Here is a 26,770-nt window from a genome sequence, read left to right as displayed (position 1 = left end):
AATTGGTGGGTGGGTGGGAGTATAAGTACTCATGCCCTTTGGTTGGCATGAAGTACTTGCGTTTGGCTCTTTTAGAGATGGGGGCCAAGGAAGAGGGGGTCTGCCACAGGGCATTAGTGATTTTAGAAATCCCTTCATGAAGGGGTAGAGCCACGCTGGCAGGAGTTGCGGAGCAGAGGACGTCGAAGAGAGAATCCGAGGGCTCTTCCAATTCCTCTTCCTGAAGCCCCAGGTTAGAAAAGACCCTCTTCAAATGTTCCTGGTATGCCTTGGCATCATCCTGAGGAACTGAGTAAGGAGGCCCTGTGATAGCCTTGTCTGGTGCTGATGAGAATGATGCCGGTGCCCTGGGAACCATTGGTGGTCCAGCAGCTTGTTCCTCTGGGTCCTCCTGGACCTACGGGGGTCTTACCCCCCAAAAGTCTCCAGCACCAGATACGGATAGGATCCCAAGGCTGCTGGCCTTTCCAAGGCTCACAAAACCGATCAGGCAGCCTGGGAAGGCTAGATGAATCCCCAACGGTTCCATGGGTACCATGGTACCGGCCACTATGCTTGGGGCCATTGGACAGGTTTCAGTGCTGATAATGTAGTCGGTCCCGGGCGATGTGGATCAGGCTGAGCAGTGGCTCTTATCTGACTGGTCTTGATAGCTGCATCCCAAAGCCAACCTAGTGAGACTGTCTTGGTCAGGCTCTCTGGGACTGACAGCATTGGGTGGATCTGTGTTGGATACCCAGCAATCCAATCCTCATGCTACTTGACTGGTACCGGGACTTCATATGGGATCAGCAGCTACTATGAGCTGATTGCCGGGAGGGTTGTCCTGAGGAGGGTGACCTTCCTTTTGGAGATGGGTGATGACGGACCAGTGATTGGAGGTCTTTGGTCCCCGATTAGTCCTGGGATCAGTCCTGGGCCCTTGAAGATGGTCAGGGCTGGTTCCGGAGTTCTTGCCAGGTGGCATGTGCCTCAGAGGGTCAGTGCCAATCTACTAGCGAGGTATGGCTCGAGTCCCTTGATCAGTGCCCCCAGTGTGGGGACCAAAGGGGGCTCAGCTGAGCCCACCTCTCCCGTCCTGCGGGCGGGCAAATGCTGGTGGGATGTCCCTCTTGATGGGGAATGGTGCTGCTGAGGCGGGGACACACGAATAGGTCCCAACGCAGATTTTCCCCAAGACTGGGGTACTGCAGGAGCTGGTATGGGTAGCACCGGGAGTGTCAGGATCGCCTAAGCTGCTTGAAGGGCTTCGGGCACCAATGGCACCTGAAGCTGGCTGGTGCCTGCACCACTATCCAGAATCTCAGGCAAGGTATGGGATAGGATGGGTTGCACCACTCAATTTGAGCTGGGGCCTGACTTCCCCAGGTGCATGTTGAGCTGCCTGACATGGGTCTTTGCTCACCCTCTACCCTCTCCTTTCCTTTGCAGGAGGTCGGAGATCTTCCCCTCAAAGTCTTTTTCGGCTTCTTAACCGGTGCCAGCTAGTGGACAGTGCCAGCGGAGTCGGCCATGGTGCTCGGTGCGGAGTCAGACCACTGCTCCAGTGCCAAAGTGAGTGCCAACCCCATTAGGAGCGCTTTCGGACAGATATCACACTCCTTCTTCAGCCTAGGTTTAAAGGACTTGCAGATATGGCACTTGTCACTTATGTGCCCCTTGCCTAAGCACCTTAGGCAGCTGGTATGTGGATCACTAATGGGCATAGGCCATTCACAGTGATCGCAAGGCTTAAAGCCTAGGGATCGGGGCTTAAAGGCTGGGTCCCATTCGGGGCTAACAGAGTTTGAGACTACTACTAAGGATAACTAAGAAAACTACCAACTATGTATACCTACTTTACAGGATTTCAAAGTTCGCAAGAACAGAGAAGGAATCAATGCTAGCCAAAGCAGCAGACATTCCAGTACCGTCACTGATGACAAGAAGGAACTGAGGATGGGGGCAGTTGGCAAAGCCCCTTATACCACACCATGCGGGTGCCACTCCAAAAGGTGTCAGAGCTGCTTCCCTACAGATATTGCTGAGGGAAAAACTTCTGGCACCGGTGCACGTGGTGAGCACACACACCTAATATGGAATGGACATGAGCAAGCACTTGAAGAAGAATCTGTGTTCCCAAAGGGTCTTATTCTGTCAAATCTGATTTTTTTGACTATTAGCCTTTTGTTTCCAATTGGCCAGAGCAGAGATTAACACACACGTGTAGGCGGTTTACATGGTCAAGGACATTCAATATGCAGCATTTTTTTGTTTTGTTTTTAGATGCTGTGATGCATGGATAGAATGGGTTAAACATCCTCCAAAATAAATAACTCTCAAAAGACATGGAGGGATAATGTTTGTGTTTTTGTGTATTTACATATGTATGAGTAGGGTCAACAATGTAATCAACAATCCCTGTCTCTGCTGTATTCTGATAATTCAGAGGTCAAAAGAACATCCTAGAATTTAAATGAATTGTAAACAAGGGATATCTCAGTATTCATCTCTCTTTGAAATGTACTGTGAATGGTGGAGGAACAAGCAAATGGCTTTATGTTAATTCATATAGCTAAGTACCGGTGATGGACCTTCTTCAAAGTCATCCTAATTACCCTGAGGAACTCCAACTTGTTAAAAGACATGATGTATACAAGATCCTTGGGTCCTGACTCTGTCATCTCAGACCTGCGTAGGTTTCGTCAGGGGAAGTTTGAGTCGCAAGACTGAGATCCCAGTTATGCTGCGTGATAGACCCAGGCCAGTAGGGTAGAGCAGAGTAGTAGAAGGCAGATATACTGGCCACTGGATAACCAGTTTTCTGTTCCCTGACCAGAGCAGGGGCTGCACCAGGCTAATGAGAACACCTGATTCCAATTAACTTGCAAAGTGTCAGGTGAGGCCGTTAAGCTAATGTGAACACCTGACTAATTAGGCGCCTCTGATACTATAAAAGTGCTCACTCCAGACAGGCTGAGGAGAGCCAGAGAAGAGGAAGTGAGGCTGAAGGACTAGATAATGAAGACACCCTCAAGCCTCTGGAAAAGGAGCCCTAAGGTAAGGGTGATGAAGTATTAAGAGACAGAAGCAGGGGGGCTGTGGGGAAGTGGCCCAGAGAAATGTAGCAGCTGTGGTGGTGAAAGGTCAGCTGCCAACAGCTGCTGCCATTAAGATCCCTGGGCTGGAACCCGGAGTACAGAGTGGGCCTGGGTTTCCCCCAACATGTCACTACAGAAACACCTCCGGGGGGTGGGAGACAGGCCCCTGTCAGTACAGGAGGCTAAGCTGTTCTGGAATAAGCCTGTAGGGACAACAGAGACTGTGGGAGTTCTCTCACCAACCTCCTTGCTGGTTTATGATGAAAAGGGCTCAGTAGACTGTAACCCTGGCCCTAGAGAGAAAAGGGCTACGTGGAGGGTTGCAGTGAGCCTCTGAAGCTAGCACAGGGGTAGACAACCTATGGCATGTGTGCCAAAGGCAGCACACGAGCTGATTTTCAGTGGCACTCATACTGCCCGGGTCCTGGCCACCGGTCCAGGGGGCTCTGCATTTTAATTTAATTTTAAATGAGGCTTCTTAAACATTTTAAAAACCTTATTTACTTTACATACAACAATAGTTTAGTTATATATTATAGACTTATAGAAAGAGACCTTCTAAAAATGTTAAAATGTATTACTGGCATGCAAAACCTTAAATTAGAGTGAATAAATGAGGACTCAGCACACCATTTCTGAAAGGTTGCCGACTCCTGAGCTAGCATAAACTGTCTGGAAGCGCGGGACCCATGGGGACAAGGTTGGAGCTCTGCCACAGCTGGTACAACCTGAATATGATATTTGGACATTGGACTATGACCTATGAACTGAATTCAAAAGGAACTCTTTGCAACTACAAAGCTCACCATCTCTGATATGAATCTAAACCTCAATGGATTGAACTCATGCCTGTATGTTTATTGATCTTTTAACCATTCTCTCTCGTTTTTTTTAAATAAATTTTAGTTTAGTTAATAAGCCTTGGCTGTAGCGTGTATTTGAGTAAGAGCTGAAACATTCGTTAACCTGGGAGGTTATGCGTCTGGTCCTTTGGGATTGGTGGAACCTCTTCTTTTACATGACAAAATAAGACTTAACAGAAATTTTCATCATATTTGATGTGAGTACACAGATGGAGGCCTGAGGCTAGATCACTGTGTTGTTTGGACTTCTGAGCAACAAGTAAGGTAATAAAGAAGATGTTTTATGCTGTCTTGGTGAATCTAAGTATTGGAATATCCAGCAGGTTTATGGGAATTGTCTGCCCCATTCTTTGCAGTTCACCCTAATTGAGTGACCACAGCTGGCTCCCCACTAGGTCACAGAAGCATTATAGATTAAACAAACTGTGTGTTGGCAGATGCTGGATGAATTTGATGCTTGCCTCTTTAAATATCTCAATTCACACTGGTGGTTCAGACTCAGGAACAACCAAGGCGACCGAGTGCTTCCACTTTTGTCTTATCTTTAAAAGTCCCACAAGACCAAGTATTCAACAGCAAAACAAAATCTAATTTTATTTCTATTAGTCATGTATAAATTACAGAGATTATGAAACTATATACACGGTTTAATATCAGCTCTGTGCCATGTTTCTGGAGAATTACTTACGGTCATGGGGTTTTCAAAGTCTGACTACATCCCCCTGACTAGGTACAAATCATTCAGACTAGACAGCGAAAAAAATCTATTCATTTATTTTAGACATACTCCATTTGCACAGCAAGGAGATGCCAGGTGAATCAGATCATTGGGGCTCTCCCTTTGCTTTCCTGACACTTTACAACTGAGGACAATACTAGTGGGGAAGAGCTGGACTCTCTACTGCTTATTCCGCTTCTAACCATATACTCTGATCTTGCATCCCTACCCCAGCAGATTCTTCCCTATGTTACTACTCGGAGATGCTCATAGTGGCTCTGTGCACTGACCCTCACTTCTCAGGATTCCTGCTCCTCTGGTCACAAGATTGTTCTAGAAGTTTTCAATTTAATGTTATAGTACTATCAGCTATCAGCCACGCCACTAGGCTAAGAGCTAAAACAGGCCTACTAAAGGTAATACATTGGTATCATTTTGCTTTCAGATCTCAGGTACATTTATCTATTTAAATGGGACAGCCTCCAGGGATGGTCCACAAAAGGCCTTAGTAAGATACCTTTGGAGATGCCTAACAAACAAAACTGTATGGTAAATGTTGAGGGTCACTCTTTTTTGATGGTGGTGGAGGGGTTGGGGTGGGGAGTAGGCATGAAATCCTGGACCCACTGAAGTCAATAACAAACCTCTCATTATCTTCAGTGGGGCCAGGATTTCATCTCAGGTGCCAAAGGGCTTGCCTACACTTAAAATGCTCTAGTGGCACAGCTGCGCAGTTCTAGCACTTCATTGTAGACACTACCTATACTGAAGAAAGGGGTTCTCCTATGTGCATAGGTAATCCACCTTCTCGAGAGGCAGTAGTTAGGTTAACAGAAGAATTCTTCCACTGACACAGTGCTGTCTACATGAGGACTTAGATTGGTTTAACGCCACTTGGGTTGTGGATTTTTCATACTCCTGACTGACATAGTTCATAGATTCATAGACTCTAGGACTGGAAGGGACCTCGAGAGGTCATCGAGTCCAGTCCCCTGCCTTCATGGCAGGACCAAATACTGTCTAGACCATCCCTGATAGACATTTATCTAACCTACTCTTAAATATCTCCAGAGATGGAGATTCTACAACCTCCCTAGGCAATTTATTCCAGTGTTTAACTACCCTGACAGTTAGGAACTTTTTCCTAATGTCCAACCTAAATCTCCCTTGCTGCAGTTTAAGCCCATTGCTTCTTGTTCTATCATTAGAGGCTAAGGTGAACAAGTTTTCTCCCTCCTCCTGATGACACCCTTTTAGATACCTGAAAACTGCTATCATGTCCCCTCTCAGTCTTCTCTTTTCCAAACTAAATAAACCCAATTCTTTCAGCCTTCCTTCATAGGTCATGTTCTCAAGACCTTTAATCATTCTTGTTGCTCTTCTCTGGACCCTCTCCAATTTCTCCACATCTTTCTTGAAATGCGGTGCCCAGAACTGGACACAATACTCCAGTTGAGGCCTAACCAGCGCAGAGTAGAGCGGAAGAATGACTTCTCGTATCTTGTTTACAACACACCTGTTAATGCATCCCAGAATCACGTTTGCTTTTTTTGCAACAGTATCACACTGTTGACTCATATTTAGCTTGTGGTCCACTATGACCCCTAGATCTCTTTCTGCCATACTCCTTCCTAGACAGTCTCTTCCCATTCTGTATGTATAAAACTGATTGTTCCTTCCTTGGTTAAACTAATCTAATTTCTAGCATAGACCAGGCCTATGTTGTACCTAACCATTTGCTTGTACATATGCACATTTTGCGTGCACAATTAAGTATGCTCAAGACTGCATACTTCGCAGGCAGAACTTGGATACCTATCTTTCTTTTATAAATTGTCACTGTCTGAGTTATTCTAAAACAGTTAATTTTCATGGGTAATTCTGAGAAGACAGACTGTCATGACTAAGAGTAACTTGGCTGGTTTAAAAAGGCAAATAATCTTTTCTGTTAAGAACTGGTTATTCTGCTTATTTACATCTATATCTGAGGTAATTTAGCTCTTTGTAACTTTGCACTATGACTAGGTGCATGTTGGACAGTACTCAGCAAATGAAGCAGCTCTTTGGTATCCTTTTTAATCATTCTGTGTGTCCCTAAGGCCTCGATTATGGCACACCATCTAAACCCTGCATTGAATATGGACTGTTTTCTTTTTTTATGGGCTTTTCTGAAGTATTCGTCGTAGTGGCTCACAACCCTGAATACACTTACCCTCACAACTGTCCTGCAAGACAGAGAGATTTTATTAACCCTGCTTTACAGATGCAGAATGTAGGTACAGAACTTTAGTGATCTTCGAAGTGTAGTGCCTCTAGAGCAGGGATAATCAATAGGTGGCCTGCGGGAGAAATCCAGATGGCCAGATACTTTTAAACGGACCCCGAAATTTTTTTATTTACTTATTGTTGTTTTTATTATTTTCTCTGGAGTCTGGACCTTGACCAAGAAATGTAGACCTTAGCAAAAACTAATTTACTACCCACCCCTACGCTAGAGTTTCTAGAGAACTCTTCTATTCCCATTATTCTCTTCTCCTCCTCCTTCCCTCCCCCTTTACTGCAGGAAGATAAAATCTGTCCCTTTGTACTGAAAGCCGTTCATGGCAGGAAAAGCTGACTCCTAGCACCTACGGTCAGTGTCATGAAGGGATGGATGCGAACCTTTAATTTAAAATAAAAGCCAAAGAAATAGACATTATACAAACAGAACATGAAATGGACAGCATAAATCCTGATTTTTCTGAACACATCTTAAATCTCTTTAGTTATTCTAAAGTCTTGCTTTAAAAATGTTTCATGAACAGAACATCTCCATCCTACCGTAAGTCTTATTTTACAGCAACACTGCAGTCCTTATTTCCATAAGCAGACCTGCAGGGCTAAATTCATGCCTAGCGTAATGCCACTGAAGTCAATGGAGTTGCACACCAGGGAAGGATTTGGCCCATTGAGTTAAGAGGTAATATTCCCTGGAGTGAAAACTTCAGTGGCAGGACCCAAATGATGCCAGACGTTTGTAACTCCAGTGACTTCCCTGGAGAGGCTTCTGATTTACATGCATTTGAAAGTACATGTAGGCCCAAGAAGAACATTGCATTGGCTTCCAGGAAACCCCTATTTACAAAGCTGCAGAAACAACTTCTTTTTTTAAACTTCCATTTTATAAAGTATTTTGGCTGCTTTGTTGTTCTTCATGGTGTCTGAATTTCAGTCAGCTGAATATGGAGAACTCAGCTAAAAGAGAGGAATGAAAACATCAGCTTTAAGGCAATTCTTGCTGCATATAAAAACAAAACAAACAAGCCACAATTTGCTCAAATTACTTTCAGTGCAAACGAAGCCCTGACTTATGTAATGGTTCCCCACCCTAGCCACTTAAAGAGACACTAGGAGTTTAGGTTCAGACTCTAGAACTATACAGAGTGAGATGCCCCATGCACTCACTCACACTCTGGGAAAATTAGGGGCTTGTTTACATGGAGACTTAGTATGTGGCAAGCTGAGAAGTGGATATACAGCACACTAGCTTGCTGTACACTAACTCACCACATGGACTCTGCTACTGTACACTAAAAGTTCCTTCTTGCCACACACTGAGTGGTTGTCTTGATGTACAGCGCCCCAGCTGCAGCTGCGCTGCTGTAGTGTTTTAGTGAAGATACTACTAAACCGATGGTGATGGGAGAGCTTCAAATCACACCAGCCAGGTTCGGTCCCCAAATATTTAAACCAGGGTAAGAAATGTAAGAACCTCTCCTGCTTTGGGTGCAACTTGAGGCTGAGCTGCCTCATGTTCTGCACCAAGCTCTGAATGCAGTTCTTTGCAGGCAAGGAAAATAGAAAATTATTTTAAAATTTGTAATGTAATTTGTACATTTGTAATGTAATTTGTAATGTAACTTTTAAGTCTCTCCATGGACTTTTAATGAATGTTTTATATTTGTTTAGTTAAGACATTTCAGTTCACCTTTAACATCCCTGAGACAGAGTCATCTACACCATGCAGATGAAGCAGTCATTTTCATTAGTGCAAAGTGTCTGTAAAATGCTACCAAATCAGAAATGGCAACTACATAAAATGCATGGTAATTGGTGAATCAAGCCCTCTGTTATCTATAAAATTGGTACAATACTTACATACAGTTATGGGTGTTGAAGCTTAATTAATGTGTGTACAGAAATTGGAGATCCTTGCATGGAATTTTGAGATCCCTGCATTGCAATGTTCTAAGATACAAAGTTCATAGTACAATGGTTACCATGAAACAGACAACATTTTGTACCATACTGAAGAACTGAAGAATAGGAATAGGAAAGAACTGAATGGGAACTGAAGGCAAGTGCTGACCTTTTAATGGTTACAACTATACTCTCACTCTTTTGCACTGCAAAAGAAGCCTTTCTCTCCATTCTCTCCACAAAGCAGACCCCATTTGCTTAGTGGTAAATTATGAATGAAAAAAATTGCAACATACAGCAGTTTCAATTACTGTGGGACTCAGGTGTTCTCTCAGCACAGCATAAACACTTGGAGACATGGGAAGAAGATCTGATGGAGAATGTGGATCTGTGGAATCATATAGGCTTAAAAGAAACACAAATAAAATAAATAACCTTAAAGATGATTAGGAAATAATGGGAAGAAACCCCTTTGCTACTTAATGCATCAATAAGGGATGCTGACATGGAAATAATCATTCCATGGTAGATCTGTGTTTGGGTAACACTGATTTAGCAGCAAGTAGCCTGTGAAAGAGCCAACTGCATGCTAATGTTCTATTAGCCAACAACATAATGAGAATACCTTGAAAAGATATAGCTGCTGGCACACACAGAAACATACTGTACACATTGTGCTACTCCAGGAGCAAAAAGATGCCCTAAATCTTGTTTAATTTGTTAATTCTGCCTGCATAGGGGGATCTTCCTGTGATCTAGAACTGCAGAGGAGCTCCTTCACCACTTTCTGGCCACTTCATGCTGGAGCTGTAGTCAGGGAAATAAAGGTAAAACCCAGCTACCATACACAAGATTCTGGGGGACATTAAAAACTGGAACACATTAGAGGAGCCTAAAGGCTGCTCTAATTTATTTTGCATACCCTCCTGATGCATAGACAGCACCAGGACTGGGGGAGAAAAGGTGGTTTTTAAAGCCTTCTTTACTTATTTCCCCAGACTTACACTGAGCACTCCTTTGCCAGACCAGAGAATTGGGGCCCGTATTTCTGTGTTGATATCACTAGGTATTTCCATGGGGAAAAAATGGAATCAAAGAAACTGTGGGGTGAAGGGAGGTACACAGACTTAATGAAAAACATCCAAAGTGTAAAACAGCTCTTAGATTACTCACATTTTGGAGATTGGGATAAATACAGCAGGGACATAACCTTTGACCCCTCCTTCTGTAGGTCTTGAGACTACAAAAGAATCAACATTAAGAAATTTTTTTAAAATGCCCTAAAGTATCTATGCTTATTATTTACTGAGATTTAATACAAATATTTTGAAAGCTGCAGAGCATAATGTATTGAAAGGGAAACATAACTATTTTTTTAATCATAAATGGGCAACAAGAACATGGGCAACAAGACAGTACTCGAACTTCCACAGACTTGCACACATAAGTAACTGGACTCACTTAAGGAGTTCCTTTGAAGTCATGAGGGGTACTGAAATGCATTATAGTATGTGCTCAAGTCTATGCAGGTCTGAGCCTTCAGAAGCCAATCCTGCAAACATTTGCATTTAACTGAAACCTTTCATGACAGGATAAAATAGGACTGTATTCATTCATAAGTAATTCTGACTACATTGGCAATTTTAGTATATATATATATATATATATTGCATGGGATCTGGAATTATAAGTTAGTATTGGCAAATAGCCCATGAGAGTAAGTCTCCTGAACCTCAAACGAGAGGTTCTTGGAACTGAAGATACAGCAAGTGACACTGCTACATAATTCTGGAAGCAGACAAATAAGTGGTCTTAGAAATAAAAACAAATGTCTGAAACATGGGCAAAGAAATGTAATTTGAAAGTAAATGTATTTTTGTAAATAATGAATTGAATAACTTCCTCTAATATGACTGCTTTCACAGAGATGTTCCTTAGCTTGTGCGTACCTAAGGGCTTGTCTACACTACCCGCTGGATCGATGGGCACCGATCAATCCAGCGGGGATTGATTTATCACGTCTAGTCTAGATGCAAGAAATTGACCACCCGGTGATCTCTCATCGACTCCGGTACTCCACCAGGGCAAGAGGCGCAGGCGGAGTCGATGGGAGAGTGCCGGCCGTCAACGTATCGCAGTGAAGACACCGCGGTGAGTTTATCTATGTCAACTTTAGCTACGTTATTCATAAGCTGATGTTGCATAACCTAGATCGATCCTCCCCCTAACCCCAGTGTAGACCCGCTTATGTGTCATTGTTATTTATTATTTGTATTGCTGAACTACCTACAATTCATAGAGTAGAGTCCAACTATGCTAAGTGCTGAACAAACACACAACAAAAACACAGTCCCTGCCCCAAAGAGCTTTCAATCTAAGTATACGACAAGAGACAACAGATGGAAACAATAGGCAGATAGGGGGTGCATGAGAAAACAAGTACAGTTTTTATAAAGGTAATGTTTTCACAAGTAAACATTTTGTTTTGCTTAGAAAAAAGTTAATTTGCATATCATCTGAATTTAATGTTACTTTCCAAAAAGGATAAGTATAGACTATAGAGCCCAACCTTCATTTGGCTGACAGCTGTAGTATTTGCCAAAGGCTTTATCTTTGGGAATATCTGGATACAGATATTTCAGTGGATTTTCAGGAACATTGTCTGCCAAAATCACTTTGTAATCTCGCAAAATGTCAGCAAATGGCAGCGCAGTTAAACGACCTTTATTATAGGGTTCCACTGAGTGGAACCTTACTTCTCCTGTAAAGACACAAAGGCAATATAATTGTGAATAGGCAAAGAGGTCAACAGTCATAATCAGCTACACATTTTACCTATCATTTATAGTTTAGGTTGCCTTCAATTTTACACTTTTAAGCTGCACTTACCATTTTCTGATGAGTCCACCCAGGTAAAGGTAATTCCTCCCAGGTTGCTTTCACTGAACCTTAATAAAAATGTTCCAGGCATTTTGTCCCTGAGCAAAACTCGTTCTTTCTCCTTGCTTACAAATCCCATTATATACCTGCAAGTATAAGAAAAACATGGCTTTACTTACAGAGTAATTACAGCATCGATTCTGTGGCATTCATTTCCCAACTTTTATCTTGCAATGCCAGATAAGCGCCAATCAAAGTCAAAGGCTGGTTTTATAGGGCCCACTGCTATAGACCTCACAAAGGCTCCACATGAAGTTAGTGGGAGTTTTATCTCCCTAGGAACACAGCATGGGCCCCCATCACAGTGTGGAGCATGACAAAATTTATCATATTACTTGCCTGTAAACTAACTGAGTCCATAAAGGAGAAATCTAAAATCCACTTTGAATAGTTTCAGTAGAGTTTTCTTCAGGCTACAAATAAATGCAAACAATATGGCATACTTGGAGATTTTAAGCCTTTGGAAATTCCTTTCTTTAATGCTGAATGTAGACTTAATAAAAAGAAGGGACAAATGAGATAAACATGTTATGTTAACGGACAGCTGCCAGTATATTGCTCACCCGTCAATCCAAAGAGGAAGAATGTGTTTTTTAATTAGGTCCAGTATTGCTTCGAGCCATACCCAAAAGGTAAATGACTTTCCAGGTAAATGTTCCTATTGGTAAAATAAACAAATAAATAAAAAGATAATTTCAACCACATCTTTAACACAGTGTCAATGCTTCATATTCCTGTCATTTTCACATGAATAGTTCTAGTTTCTATTTATGTGAGAATGATAGAGAAATATATTAAAAGCAGCAATTCAAATCTTACTATCTTGTGTAAAAACAAAATATCTATGATTTGCTTTTCAAGATTTTTAGAGGAAGTGCTTCATTTTACATTCTTTATTTAGAATAATTAATGTTTATATTACATTTCTCCCTCACTATGAAACTACAGCTTGAGAGCACAGAACACAGCTATTTCCTTCCAAGAATCTTCAGATATTACAAATATATTTTAAATAATGCATCTTTCATATGAATGTATTGGATTTACTTTCCATACTCAGTATTTTTGTCCGATTCTGACCAAAGTATTTAGATGTATTGATTTACAGCCAATCAGTTCTTGAAGTATCTTTGTTTTAGTTCACAAATGAGCATTTGGAGTAATTTAATTTTTTAAAACAATTTTAGAGTCTGGCTCCTATCAGTGGTTACGGATTCTTAAGTCAGCTGTAAGCTAACTGGAATGGTCAAAGAAGATTCAGACAAAACTACTGACTAATGGTCAAGCCATTAATTTTCTAGAGATGGCCTGTACGTGCCAATTTAAACTGCATTGCCATTAAAATGTCTTATATTAAAAAATAGTTCAGTTTCAACAACTTTAGGACAGGTCATTCTGTGGAGTAAATGGTGACCCACTGTGGTTTAGAGCATGAACTTCTCCCAGCCAGATTTAACCATTAGGGTCCTTTTTGCTTCTTTCCATTAAGTAGAATTTTACAATGTAACTTAAGTGTGCTAGGCCTGGAAATCCTGACATAGGGCAGCTCAGGATGGGGCCAATCCTGATTTCAGACATGTCAAGTGGGAGGTTTGTCAGTGATGTTAACGAGGCAGAATTAAGCCTGCAAGCAGGCACTCAAAGGAAAAAAGAATATTTTAATTTTTTTTACAATCATACCTTGCAGAACTTTGCCCAGGACAGTTGATAATCAGTGTAACTAATTTGTTGCCCTAAAATTTAAAAAGAAATATATCAGTCCCTTTGTCTGAAGTTCCTGAAATAGGTTCATTTGTGATATTTGAATATTAAAGCATTTACATTGTACATGACATTTAACAGAACAACATGACTACAAGCAAAGTTTCTCTATTGGTGGACCTGCAATGTAAATGTTACAGCAATGCTTTGAAGCAACTTGGGACTTCTCTTCTATATCAACTTAAACACAGAGTTCCACTTTTTAATCTGAGTTTGCTGCTCATGGGCTTCACTTTATCTGAGACTTTTCTGTTCAAATTTCTAACAAGAAAATCTTTTATGATACATATGACCCTACCAATTTACTGTTCTGTAAATGCTAGCAGAGAATAAATATAGTACCTTTAGAGTAATGTCACTTAACATGTACTTATTAGTCGTATTGTTTCAAATCTTTAATGTCTAAATAAGAAATCATGAATCTCCTGTGAAATAAAACCAGCCTCATCCTAATTTTTTTTCCTTCTAGTTACTGATGTAAGCAGAGTCAGGATGAGCTGTACCCTGACATCTGGTGGTGAATTATGGGAAGTGTGGAAAGAATGTTCGGAATGTGAAGTCTCAAATATTTGCATAGGCACACCCAGCAAGGAGCCAGCAAGGAGTCTGGGAATGGGTATTTTGACATTTCTGGGATCCCCAATTTCTTCATTATTGGGAGGATAAAGTAAAGTTTGCCACCTGATTATGTGAATGAGGAACTACGAGACTGCTTATAACAGAAATGTTCTCAATATAAATTAAATGACACTGCTAGACAAGGGACATGGGTTCCAAAACCCAGTGAATTTGAGAAAGGTTGGGATGGGTATTGTGCCTGGTGGTGCAGTCTCCTTATGGAGCCAGAAGCACCAGTTCACCCCTCCTCTCTCCACTGGGGAATGTCAGAGTTGATTTTTTTTTATTCCTTTAAGATTCTAGATACAGGTTGCTGAGCTGAACTCACTTTGGCTAATGGGCACTAGCACTGGGGTTCCCTAATGTGCTGCGATCACTAAGAGCTGAAATCACAAAAGAGCTGAAATTACAGAGCTGGGAGCACTGAGTGCTGTGCTAACTAGCGGGGAGCCTGAAGCTATACTGTGGAATAGAGCAGCTGGTGGAGTGGACCAGTTTGTGGGGATGGCTGGAGCGGATCGCGGGACCGCTGGTGGAGCGAAGCGGCTGACAGCGGAGTAGCTGTGGATGTGTGGAGGAGCCCACAGAGCAAGCGGAGCCGAGCAGTTTGCAGGGACAACTGGAGCAGCTCACAAGGCAGCTGGTGGAGCAGAGCGGTTTGTGAGGCCAGCCGGAGGAGCAGAGTGGAGCGGCTGTAAGGTGGAGCAGTTCGTGGGAGAAGGCAGAAACAGAACCACGGAGAGGCAGGCAGTTGGCCCTGGACCACGTAAGGTGCCCCTTTCACCCAGCCTGGGGGGAGGGACCGCTACAGATAGACTCTTGAATTCTGGGTGACTGACCAAGACTTTGGTTGTTGGACTTTGGAGTGATTGGACTTAAGAACCCTAAGGGGAAAAGGACATTGCCAAATGTTACTGGGGTGGTTATGGTTTGTGGTATAACTCTGTTTGTGTGTTTCTCCCAATGGGATGCCGCATTGATTCCTTCCTTTATTAAAAAGATTTTGCCTACATTCAGACTCCTTGCTTCGAGAGGGGAAGTATTGCCTCCTAGAGGCGCCCAGGAGGGTGTGGTATGTAAGTGTCCCAGGTCACTGGGTGGGGGCTCGAGCCAGTTATGCATGGTGTTATTGAAACGGAACCCCTGGATACTGAACCCGGCCCTTGTTGCTGCCAACTCAGAGGGGCAGAAGGGTTACACTGAGATACAAGAGGAGGGAGATCTTGTTTAGACAGGGAATGGCACCCGGAAATTGCACCAGGTACCAGACATTTATCCAGTAACAGGCTAGATCACTTGTTTGGGGAAGGAGTGGGAGCTGGGAGGGGAGATCTTTCAGCCTGACCATCTTGCAGAAGAAGGATTCAGGTACAGACACAATCCCTGAGGGAATGCAAACATGTCCTTCCCTCAGTTTTTTTTTCTATTGTACTTATGATTCCCCTTGTTGTGGCTGCAGGTCTTTTGCATTCTCACTCCTGATCTCTTACCTCAAATTTTATTGTGGTTGCGGCTCTGGATCCCAGCCCTGGAAGAGGCTGACTATGTGCACATTAGACATGCACAACTGCACCTCTCTCCAACCTGCACCACCGTCACTTCACTGCAGGAAGTGGCTCTAATCTGGATGTTCCCTCCTCCTGTACAACAAGCTACTAAAAAAAGTGGTTTCATTCCTCTAGGGAAATTGCCTTCCCCTCCCAATCCTCCTGCAGCAGCCTTCCCCAAACCATTAGCAGCTGCTTTAATCCCCTTTGTTGCACCTCAGAAGTATCCTCCTGTCATAAATATAGAGGGAAGAGTGCATAAAATCCCTCCTTCAGCTGTACTCAATCACCTTACCTGTAAGGGGTTAAGCAGTTCAAATAACCTAATTGGCACTGGACCAGAAGGTCCAATGAGGAAAGAAGATATTTTCAAATCTGGGGGGAAGGATTTGTTGGTTGTTCCCTCTCTGGATGGAGGGAGAAGTCAAGCGGGTACAATATCTCCTAAAAGTATACCTGGCATAATCCATCTAAAACCACAGAAATTGTAAGTAGGGCAAGGAAATGCATTAGATTATCTTTTGTTTTGGTTTGTGAATTTTTCTGTGCTACAGAAGTAGTTTTATTCCTGTTTTTGTAACTGTGAAGCTGAGCCCAGAGGGGAATCCTCTGTTTTAAATCTTTTTATTGCCTTGTAAAGTTACCTTCCATCCTGATTTTGCAGATGTGATTCTTTTACATTATGAATGAAGTTCTTTTAAGAACCTGATTGATTTTTAGTGTCCTGAAGACAAATGGTCTGTTCTGTGCTTACACTGCTAAGTCAATTGGTTGGTATATTATTCTTAAGCCTCCCCAGGAAAGGTGGTGAAGGGCTTGGGGGGGATATTTTGGGAGGATAGGGATTCCAAGTGACCTTTTCCTGAATTTTTGTGTAAATCACTCGATGGTGGCAGCCATACTGTCCAAGGATAAGGAAAGGAATTTGTGCCTTGGGGAAGTTTTAACCTAAGCTGGTAGAAAATAAACTTAGGGGGTCTTTCTTGTGGATCCCCACATCTGTACCCCAGAGTTCAGAGTGTGTGTGTGTGGGAAATCTTGACACCTCCCCACCTCAGCCTCCAACAAAACTAAAATCTAGCTAAAGGAGCCCCCTGTGTTTTATCAACATCTTTTCTTCCCTCCCTCCATCAAAAAGAGCAATCAATATCCACCTGACTGACATTAGAAGGAACAGCCTCTCCACCTTTTAACCGCAGATAAATCTACCAGGCTCCTCCAAAGCCTGAATCCCCCTTCAGAAGGACAGGTAGTGGAAAACTTCAAGTGACCATCCTGCTACTAGAAGGCTTACTACGACTTAACTATTACACTTCCTGCCCATAGAGACCACCCCGTTCCCCTGCTTCATCAGCAGAGCAGGAGTGATCCCTCTTTGCCCTCAGAAGACAAGTGACCCAGAAGATAAAAGGTGTGTGTGTGCACATAGATATATTTTTTTAAACAGACCAAGATTGCTCTTTCATTTCATAATAGGTTGACAGTTCTTTAACAAAGCTTACCATAGTGTGTTGCAACTATGACACTCTTTTGCTTTGCCTTACTGTCTGAAAGTTCACCAGCTGAGGCCCTTTTTGTCATGAATAAGGGGAAACATACTTTTTTTACTTTGAAAGTATTAACAAACAATTGGCAACGCTAAGCTGAGTGGTGGAGGTGGCTGTGTTACTGAAAAGTGATGTCATCTGTGGCAATAACACAGGAGACCACAAAGGGGAGGAAGGCAAACTGTGTGTTTACAAACTGGTTTAGAACTAGCGAACAATGTGGGGGAAGAAGGGGGGGGGTGGAGGAGGGGATTTGGGGCATGAATTCTGACTTCTAACCTGCAAGTGGGCAGACCGTGGCCTGTCATGTGTAATATTTAGAAGTAAATGGAAACTGAATCGCTATCATAGTTTTATGGTTCTTACCTATAAGTTTCTCTGCCAGCATATTGAGCTGCTCAGAATTGAGTCCACGACCAACATAAGAGGAAAACTGCCAGCTCAGTACTTCTAAGAGTTGACTCAGAGTGGCAGTAGGAGGATTGTTAAAGAAACCCAGGTTCTGCAATAGAATTCATGCTTTGTTTATACATTGGTAGCCACTCTGAAAAACATTAGACGTTTCAAACTGCAAAGAAGAAGTCAGATGCACCTTAGTTTTGATAGCAGCACTTTCTTCTGAGACTAACAATGCTAACTATTGAAAAGCTGACCAATAAGAGCAGGTGTTCTCAGAAGACAATTTCCATCTGGAGCAAACACAACTTCAGTGTGCCAAGTCTATTAACTAACCCTTTAGACCAGTGGTTCTCAAACTTGTTCTGCTGCTTGTGCAGGGAAAGCCCCTGGCAGGCCGGGACGGTTTTTTTTACCTGCCGCATCTGCAGGTTTGGCTGATCGCGGCTCCCAGTGGCCCCAGTTCGCTGCTCCAGGTCAATAGGAGCTGCTGGAACTGGCTCAGGCCCGGCCTGCCAGGGGCTTTTCCTGCACAAGCGGTGGAACAAGTGTGGGAACCACTGTTTTAGACACCCTGTATAGCAATATGTTAAATTATTTTTATAGCCTGGCTGATAGATTTCCCCCCCCCCATTTAAACCCTTTAATCTAGAACAGACTAATGACTGTGCTCAGAAGATTTAGGTTAAAGAGTTTTTTGGGGGTTAAAATTGATATCTAGAGGGACTGTCATCTGGCCTGCCAATTCTTGTTGGCATTCTAACACATCCTTTCTTGCATACTCTCTTCTCACAACATCTACAGACAACCACCAAACCCTGACTGAAAAACTAGAGGAGTTTCTCATTCAGAGCTACTATTAGAGCTATTCCACAATGTGGTAGAAGTAATGCTGGTAAAGGTAATTCATGTGACTAACTTAGCAGTTTGTGCTGAGCCTCCCACAGACTGAGAATCTCCCTGAAGTTGGGGCTACTAGCAGGCGGGACCAGTCCACTTACTAATGTTCTAATTTAATAAAAGCACTAACTCCTGTGAAATAAGTGAGGGAAAACTGTATTTAATACAGTACAGAAACTCTTATGTATCCAATTTGACAGACTGATGCTCAAGCTGTGAGTTACGTATGGCAATGAATTAATCTGAATAATGAAGCTCTTTTATATAAAACATGTGAGTATATATTAATTGCAGGCATGGATAATTTTTTCAAGTGAAGTTACTGTTTGTGAATGCTATAGGTTGGCGGTATTTAGTACAAGGCAATCTTCTAAGGTGTTCTATATACTCACAAATTAGGAACAGTGCAAGAAGCAGAAGTACAAGACTTCCAAGTACACCCCTTCAATTTGCCCCAGTCCTGTTGCAGAGAAACCACACCAAGAGAGTGAAAGGGTAATTAAATCTACAAGCCCATTCCATCCCTGGTCTCTTTACCAAGACTACCAACATGCCAGATGAGAATGTTCGCTCTGTGATGATGATATTTGTCCACTAAGAACTACGTATGGTGCCCAGCAGAGTGGGGTCCTGGTACATGCCGGGGGCTCCTAGGCACTGTGATAATACAAATCAGTAATAAATAGATTGGAAAATTCCAAAACGTCATTTCACACAGTCCAAAACCCAGTAGTCAAATGGTAACAGGTCAGTACTGACTGAAAACTATCTTACATTTGAACTGATAATCTGGAGGTAAAAAAGGCACCATATCTCGATCCAAAGACCCATTCAATCCTCTACATAATGTCAATCTTATTATTATTATTATTATAAATGTGATTTACAGCTCATTTGTAATATAGCGTGTGTGTGCAGGAAAAAAAGGCCAGATTTCCTAGAAGTATAAGATCTGGGAAAAATATCTTTCTGCTGATACATTTGTTTGACAAGTGCAGAACTAGAAACTTGAAATATACAGAAAATTAATATTTGGGATTTGAAGACCTACCTGAGAATCCTTTGACAACAAGTTGTACCAAATAATAGAAGCCCAAGCATTAGGTAACTGACTGACATTGGAAATCATCACCACAGGCAAAGAGCTTGTCTGGTGAAGAAGACAAGAGTATGTGAACGTTACAGAGTGTTGCATACAAGGCATTCATTGGGGAATGTATTAATCTGACAGCATGTGTTGTTTTTTTTTAATTAGCATAATAGTTTTGGAGTATTGGAAACTGTAATAGTCTCAGTATCACCTCTTCATCTTTTGGCATGTTGCTGGGGTACTGTTGCTGGCTAACAGTTGGTCTGTGAACCCAAAGGATGGGCCCCCAAATGTCCAGAGAATGTTAGTCTCAGAGCTCAGCTATATGTGCTGGAATCCGCAGTGACCCAGGTGACTGGCTGTAGCTGTGGCCAGGGGCTGCCTGTGCAGCTCTTTCATACAGCTGATAAAAGTATAGCTGCCAACAGCCAGACATCTGTCTGGCAGGAAGGGGACCTAGAGTATCTCTAACAATGTTGGAGACCTGTAGGGCTCATTCACCACTTGTAGGCATCATAGTGTGGCTGATATCAGGAAGACCCGCAGTCATGTGTATCATGGGCCCCTAAAACTTCCTCTTGCCATATGATATATATCTGTATCTATATATATATTCTCAAAGCAGCATGCTGTGCTGCTCCATGGGGCATTCCAATCCTGCGTCTATTGAACTCAATGGGAATTTTGCCACTAACTTCGTTGGGGGCAGGACTGTGCACTAAATTCTCTGCGGACCATCATATTTATGCTATACAAAGTGAAGTGTGCAGAGCCAATTAGAGTTAGCCAATTAGATGACTCAAAAGTTGCTGTAAATCTATGTACTGTATATCTTCTATCTCAAACTCTTGTAAGTAATAGGTATTTATTTGGCTTGAGGACAAATAATTGCTTATTCTTCCCCACATAAAAACAGTGAAAACACTCACCTCCAAATCTATAGTTAGACCATATAGGGAGACCTGTGTTTCAAAGCTGATGGAGTGCAGCTCTTCAGTTACCATCTGAGGGCCCTGAGGAAGCAAACATATTATAAAACTGTTTACAAATTCGGCACTTAAAACTGGTTTTGGCAGCCTGACTACAACCAAACTGCAGAGAACACAACACTGAAAGAAAATGTCAGTTGAATATACTGTATAAGCAGAGCCAGTGGAAAATCGTGGGTGTTTTAAAAAAATAATAATAAAAAAAAATGCAGTACCCTGACCTTAAACTGTCTAAAACTTCAGCAGTTTTCTGAAGAAGCTAAGAAAACATTGTTAAAGGGATTGTTGCACTTTTAAAGACTGAAGTGAAAAATGAACAAAAGGAACTGTGCTTTTTGCAAGTTCTAGAGATAGCCTCAAACCTTGAGCAGCTGCTCACTTAGCTTTCCTGTTGCCCAACAGCTCCTCCATATATTGGGCTAGATTGTGCAGTTTGCATAAAGAGCTGCATGGAGGCCCTCCGGCACCAGTAGCAGTACGGGAGAAACTGTGCCTCAGGCATATCTCCAAGGGCGGCTCAGCACTTATGTGGGCAGGGGATGCATGCACTGCTCTGTACCATTGCAAGGGATGGTGTATCTTGCTTTCTAGTGTGCTAGAGCCCCCTTTCCTTTCCAGTTGATTTGCTCCGTGGAGGGGTTAAGGTCAAATCCCTGCTCACAGAGAGTATTCATAATTCTCTGTCTTTGTACAGGTCATATGAGGAAGGTCTCCTTCCATGACTCCCCTTCCCCTTGCCCAGGTCTACAAGGGCAAATCACAGCTGGGAGCTGCAGATCAGGTTTCCACCTCCTATCAGGTCAGAGTTCCCCTCCTGAAACTATCAAGTCCAGCCATTCCTAGTATAATGTTCAGTGGGGAAAAACCAGTTTTTTACAACCAAAAGTGAGACGAAAACCCAAATGCATGATGTCAACTTTATGCATCATCCAAAGCCATGAAAGGCACAGTTTCACTGGCTTTGCAGTTCACCTTCTAAGTTAAGCTTTGAATAAAAAGTTGCTTCCCCTCTCCCCCCACGTGGCATAAACCAAAGCTGCAGAACCTTCCAATCAATAGCCTTTCATGGACAATTACCTGGAACAGAAGAACTAACCAAGCATAGAATTAAACTGTCTCTGCCCTGGGCCAGATTTTTAAGGTATTCAGGCACCTAAAAATGCAGATAGTTGCCTAGTGGGATTTTCAAAAGCACCTGACCCAGGGGGGCGGGGCAAGTGGGACAATCTGCCCCAGGCCCCACAGGGGGTCCCCATGAGACTATAGTATTGCAACTTTTTTTTATGGAAAGGGCCCCTGAAATTGCTTTGCACCAGGCCCCCTGAATCCTCTGGGAGGCCCTGACCTGACCTCTCTCAGGAGAGATCTTATTTCCCTATTCTAGCTACTACACTCCTTTGCCTTCTCATTTTTTTCAGAACTTGGGACCAGCAGCAGTGTGGCACAAATAACACAGCTAGAACAACCAAGCAGGATACTTGTGCTACCTCATTTCTGAATTCCTTTCTAGAGCCTCAGTATATTTTTTGCAATTGCAGTTGCAGCATGGAACATTGACAATTGTCTCCATCTGTTAACTAAAAAATGATTAACTCTAATTCCCCGTACAGGACTAGAACACTGACCATATGTGTTTTGAAGTGCAGATCTGAAAACCGTAACCACAGACATACTTGGAGAGCAAGTTCTGTGCTTATAAAAAGGCAGAAGTTGGTAGAAGTTTGGCATCTGTCACTGCATGCAGGGATCCACCAGCAGTTTTACTTAAACACTCCAAACTAGCTATATAGCTCCAATAATCCTACTGAAAGTAATAGTCTCCTTTTGCCTGCAGAAAAGATTTGAGGACAAGAAGGAGCCACCAACAGGCTTGTACTATCACCTCAGAAAGTGGGGGCCAGCAGCAATAGAGAGAAAGCTAGCAAATTTGTGGCACGGCCAGGTAAGCCACACACAGGAGTAAGAACAGATGTAACAGCATGGCTAAATCACAAGGATCTTCACATAGAATCACTCTGTCTCTGTGCTGTTTCTTGTCCTCCCCCAACACAAAAGGCTCTTGCTGCCACTGGCTTCCCCCACATGCTGGCAGGATGGCTGTGACTCCCTCTGATGGTGGAGAAGGATGATCAGAGGATATGCAGCTGCTCAGAAATGCTGTAACTGCATTCTGGATATGATCCCGTTTACCAAAAAGAATGGTACAAAAAGTACAGCCTTTTCCCAGCGCCTCTCTTCCATCCAGCCCATATCCCTCACACTGGTGCCAACGCTCACAATTTTATCGTGAATCTTGTCTTATTTTTTTAACTTAAAGTCCCATTTCCTGGAGACCTGTGGTTATGTGAGAATCTCCCTTTACTTTTTGTGGGTTTTCTTTAAACAAATGTTGCTACCCTTCCTGGACACAGAGAGAATTTGGAAAATGTAAAATCTAGAAAGCTAACAAACTAGATGGCAAATAAAAACCCCCAAAGACTAATTATTTAAAAATCATGAGACTTTAAATAATCTCATAACATTCTTTGGGGGCCTGATGCACACATTTTGAACACTTGGGGTTTCTGATACTAATTTTGAGTGGACACCTGGCACTGAGAAATTCTCAGGGGGAGGATGTGATCTCTTGGAGGAATATCCTCTTTCACTACCCGTCCCATCTGCACAGGCCTCAACTCTTCTTCATGCCATCAGTGTTCTTTTGCTTCCCACTGAGCTGCATAAAGGGAGGGGAGCATTTAGCCTTGGATGATTTTGGATTTAATAGGAAAGACTCATCAACAACTAAGATAAGCACACAGCATCTGTTACTAAATCCAAACTTAACAAGAGGTGCACAAAGGGAGGGCAGGGCAGTAGCATTTTACACCCACTTTGCACTCATTTACCCTAGTGCAAATTCACTTCACAAGGTGCACAGCAACAGAGAATCAGACCCTGAGGGTATGGCTACACTTCCAGCTGTACAGCGCTGCCGCGGGAGTGCTCCCGCAGCAGCACTCTGGAGTGCGAGTGTGGTCACAGCACCAGCACTGGTGTAGGTTTCTAATTTTTGTTTCAATCCAATATTAAACAAAAAACCTGAGGATCAATAGCAAACTTACTTGAAATACTAATTCATACTGATGCCCCTACACCAATATTAATGGTATCTATTTAAAAGTGTGTGTTTTTTAGAGGTCATGTAAATTTTGAGGTCATGTACATTTTTCTTTGGGGTATATGGGGGAAGCATACTTTTAGACTCTTCTAGAATACAGTCAATCACAACATCTGTTCACATTACATCTGTTCACTTTTACTGTACATAAGTTTCCCAAATGTCAGAGAGCATGGATAGGCCACAGTGTGTTAGTTATTCCGTAAATCTGAAGTTTTATATTATAACCTAACCACAAGGGGGCGCACTAAGACCAGCTTCTGATAAATATTACCAAAGCAGGACCAAATTCAAAGCTGACTGAAAGCACAACTTGATTGACTTAAATACAATTACACCCTTATTCCAGTTCTGAATTTGGCCCTTAGTTTACTTATTTAATGGACTGTTCTTACTGGATTTTTTTTAAAAAGTCTGTGGAAACATCTCTCTTGTTCTGGATTTCATAAAACTTTATTTTTACAAAATGTTAAATGTTGGGCCCAATTTAAAAGAATACTTCTTAAGAAGAAACACATGCATTTGGATACATATATCCTGCTGTCTAATCCAACTGTTTTGGTTGCATAAAATTGAGGCTTTTTAATTCAAACTTCTAAAGCATATTTCTGAAAACTTCTTATGTATTTTTATTGTATTACAACTGTCTACTGTTCAGTTTATCATGACTGTGTTTATTTCAAAAGCTAACATGCCTACAAATGAGATCAGCAGAAATCCATTCTAAAATACTTTTTATTTGAAAGTCATAAAAAAACATATTCCAAAACTTATACCTCATTTCCTTTGCTTCCAGCACTTGATTTCATTTCTTTGGGTTGCTGTAAAATGGAAATTAAGATCTATATTCAGGAAGTTTATAGACAGAAATATTTAGCAGCAGTATTCACTACAGTGGTTTTACTACTACGGTTGCATAGTGATAGTCTATTTGTGCTGTGCATCCTTCAGAAACTAACATATGATTTCTTCAGGGATCTCAAAATAGTAATTAATTGTCCCGTGACACTAAATGGCTGGTAGAATCAAAATTTGCCTTGCCATAAATTAATGGCACTAGGTAATCTTGTGATAAGTACACCATTTACACTGAATACCTATAGTTAAGGCTCTGGTGGTGTTTCTTGATAAATCTATTTAGTGAGTGATTATTTTAAAGAAAAGTTTTTTAAATACACAATTAACTCCTAATATTTCAATAAAGGTAAATTCATAATTAAAAAAAAAACTAAACAAGAATGCAAAAAATGAAGCCTTGCATTCTAATTGCAGACTCCATTCTTGCAGGACTTCTGTGATGCCCCCCAGTGGTTAAGCCACAGAAAGAGACCACAACATATTATTGGAGATGTAGTCCAGTCAGGCAGCAGGACCAATCAGGAGAATGGGGACACAAGAGACCCAGAATTAATGTTGATTTTGACAAAACTCCATTTTTGATGGGAAGATTTTCATTAAAAATATTTCAAACACCCTTTTTCCTTTATTTAATGTTTGACTACTTGGTCAGCTCATTTGTTCATTCGAGAAAATATCCAAAATAATTATCAGTAGCAAATATGGAAACACAAAAGTTACAAATCATATGAAGTCAGATTAAAAATCTAGAGCCACTTGGACACAGAGGGGATGGGAGGGAGATTGGTTTGTAGAGCAGAAAGTACATGGTACCTAATCTTGTGCAGAGTATTAACAGTGAGCACTGTATAGCACATACCTGATAAAGAGAGTAAAAGCAAGTACTATGAGGCTATGTGTGCTGTTTCTTTACAACCCCAGCAAAAAGCAGGCATAATGGGGCTGTGAAAGGTTCTAGGTAGAAGCTCTACAGTGAAGCAGCAAGAGAGACAGACAGCTGTAAGAATGATAAAGTTATTCTTGTTCAGGTTAAAAAAAAATAAATTCTGTGATTGCTTTACCAATGTCACATGACAAGAACAGTACCTGGCAAACTTACCAAATGTCTAAATTCTACAGACAGACTTCCATTTGCAGATTCATCCATATTCATAGCTTTGACATGAGTGCCACATAGAACAAATCTGCGATTACTAGAAAACACATTACAACAATGTACACAATGGCAGATAAAATAATGTGGGATAAGTCAAGAAGTCTCAAACTTTTATAGCCTTACCTTACAGTTGACACATTCCTTAAAAAAAAAAAAAAAAAGAGAAAATATATCCTGTAACCCAGTGTGTGTGTGCATGTATATATACATATATATAATACATATAGTATGCATTCAAATTAAATAGCGCCTTTTTAAAAAGAGCAGATTAAATTATGCCTTGGCCTCTTCAGGTTCATCCATATTACAAATCCAGCTGTGACTTTTGTTCTGTAATAATCAGTCAGACATGTGGCTAGTTATAAGTAATATGATTCACTTTGTGCCCCCACAGCCTTTTTTCTGCCATCAGAACCATATGCTACCACTCTGCCTAACTACGTATTCTGGGAAGTGTACAGGCAACTATGTATTCTGGGAAAATATAGGCAACTATACAGCAGGGCACAGAATGACTGGAGGACATGCACACAGCATCAGCATGTAGAGCAATGCACTCTGAGATGTCCTGCTGCACAGACACCTGGGAAGAAGGAGCACTAACCAAATCAGGTCACAGCTGGCCCTATAAAAGGGCTGTGAGGCAGGAGCTCAAAGAACACTCCCTCCAGCTCCTAAGAGAGAAGGACCTGGCTGTCTGGTAGCTGAGCAGGGTACCTAGGGTGGAGCGGTACTAGGGAAGGGCAGAGGGATCTGGGGAGCTCCAGCCTAGTAAAATCCCAGGGTGCAAGTCTTGTTAAGGGCCTACAGCAGGGTACTGGGGCTGCAGAGGGGCAGCCCAGAGATAGGCAGCAAGTCCTAACCCCCTTGCTGATGATGACTGGTTTATAGACTGCAGTTGGCTGCAGGGAGGGTGGGCTAGATCATGACTGGCAGTAGCCACTGAGGCAAGGTGGGTTTAGACGGTT

General features: G+C 42.1%; 1 protein-coding gene across 1 annotated transcript in view; it reads right to left on the bottom strand.

Moving 5' to 3' along the window:
• Positions 1 to 6,350: 6,350 nt before the first annotated feature.
• The window catches only part of STAT4 (signal transducer and activator of transcription 4), a 68,032-nt gene continuing 47,612 nt past the window's right edge, over positions 6,351 to 26,770 (bottom strand). Inside the window, exons 12-24 of the mRNA XM_032763341.1 lie at positions 25,926 to 25,943; positions 25,746 to 25,839; positions 24,565 to 24,609; positions 20,569 to 20,652; positions 19,601 to 19,699; positions 17,620 to 17,755; positions 13,461 to 13,513; positions 12,344 to 12,438; positions 11,730 to 11,866; positions 11,410 to 11,601; positions 10,014 to 10,080; positions 9,137 to 9,245; positions 6,351 to 7,895 (exon numbers count right to left, since the gene is read on the bottom strand). Coding sequence (XP_032619232.1) covers positions 7,869 to 7,895; positions 9,137 to 9,245; positions 10,014 to 10,080; positions 11,410 to 11,601; positions 11,730 to 11,866; positions 12,344 to 12,438; positions 13,461 to 13,513; positions 17,620 to 17,755; positions 19,601 to 19,699; positions 20,569 to 20,652; positions 24,565 to 24,609; positions 25,746 to 25,839; positions 25,926 to 25,943 — 1,156 coding nt within the window. The 3' untranslated portion in view covers positions 6,351 to 7,868. The remainder of the gene's footprint in view (positions 7,896 to 9,136; positions 9,246 to 10,013; positions 10,081 to 11,409; positions 11,602 to 11,729; positions 11,867 to 12,343; positions 12,439 to 13,460; positions 13,514 to 17,619; positions 17,756 to 19,600; positions 19,700 to 20,568; positions 20,653 to 24,564; positions 24,610 to 25,745; positions 25,840 to 25,925; positions 25,944 to 26,770) is intronic.

Source organism: Chelonoidis abingdonii, chromosome 10 (assembly GCF_003597395.2).
Source record: "Chelonoidis abingdonii isolate Lonesome George chromosome 10, CheloAbing_2.0, whole genome shotgun sequence".
Classification (NCBI taxonomy): Eukaryota; Metazoa; Chordata; order Testudines; family Testudinidae; genus Chelonoidis; species Chelonoidis abingdonii.
Note: the sequence above shows the minus strand (reverse complement) of the source record. Positions and strands in the feature narration are given on the sequence as shown.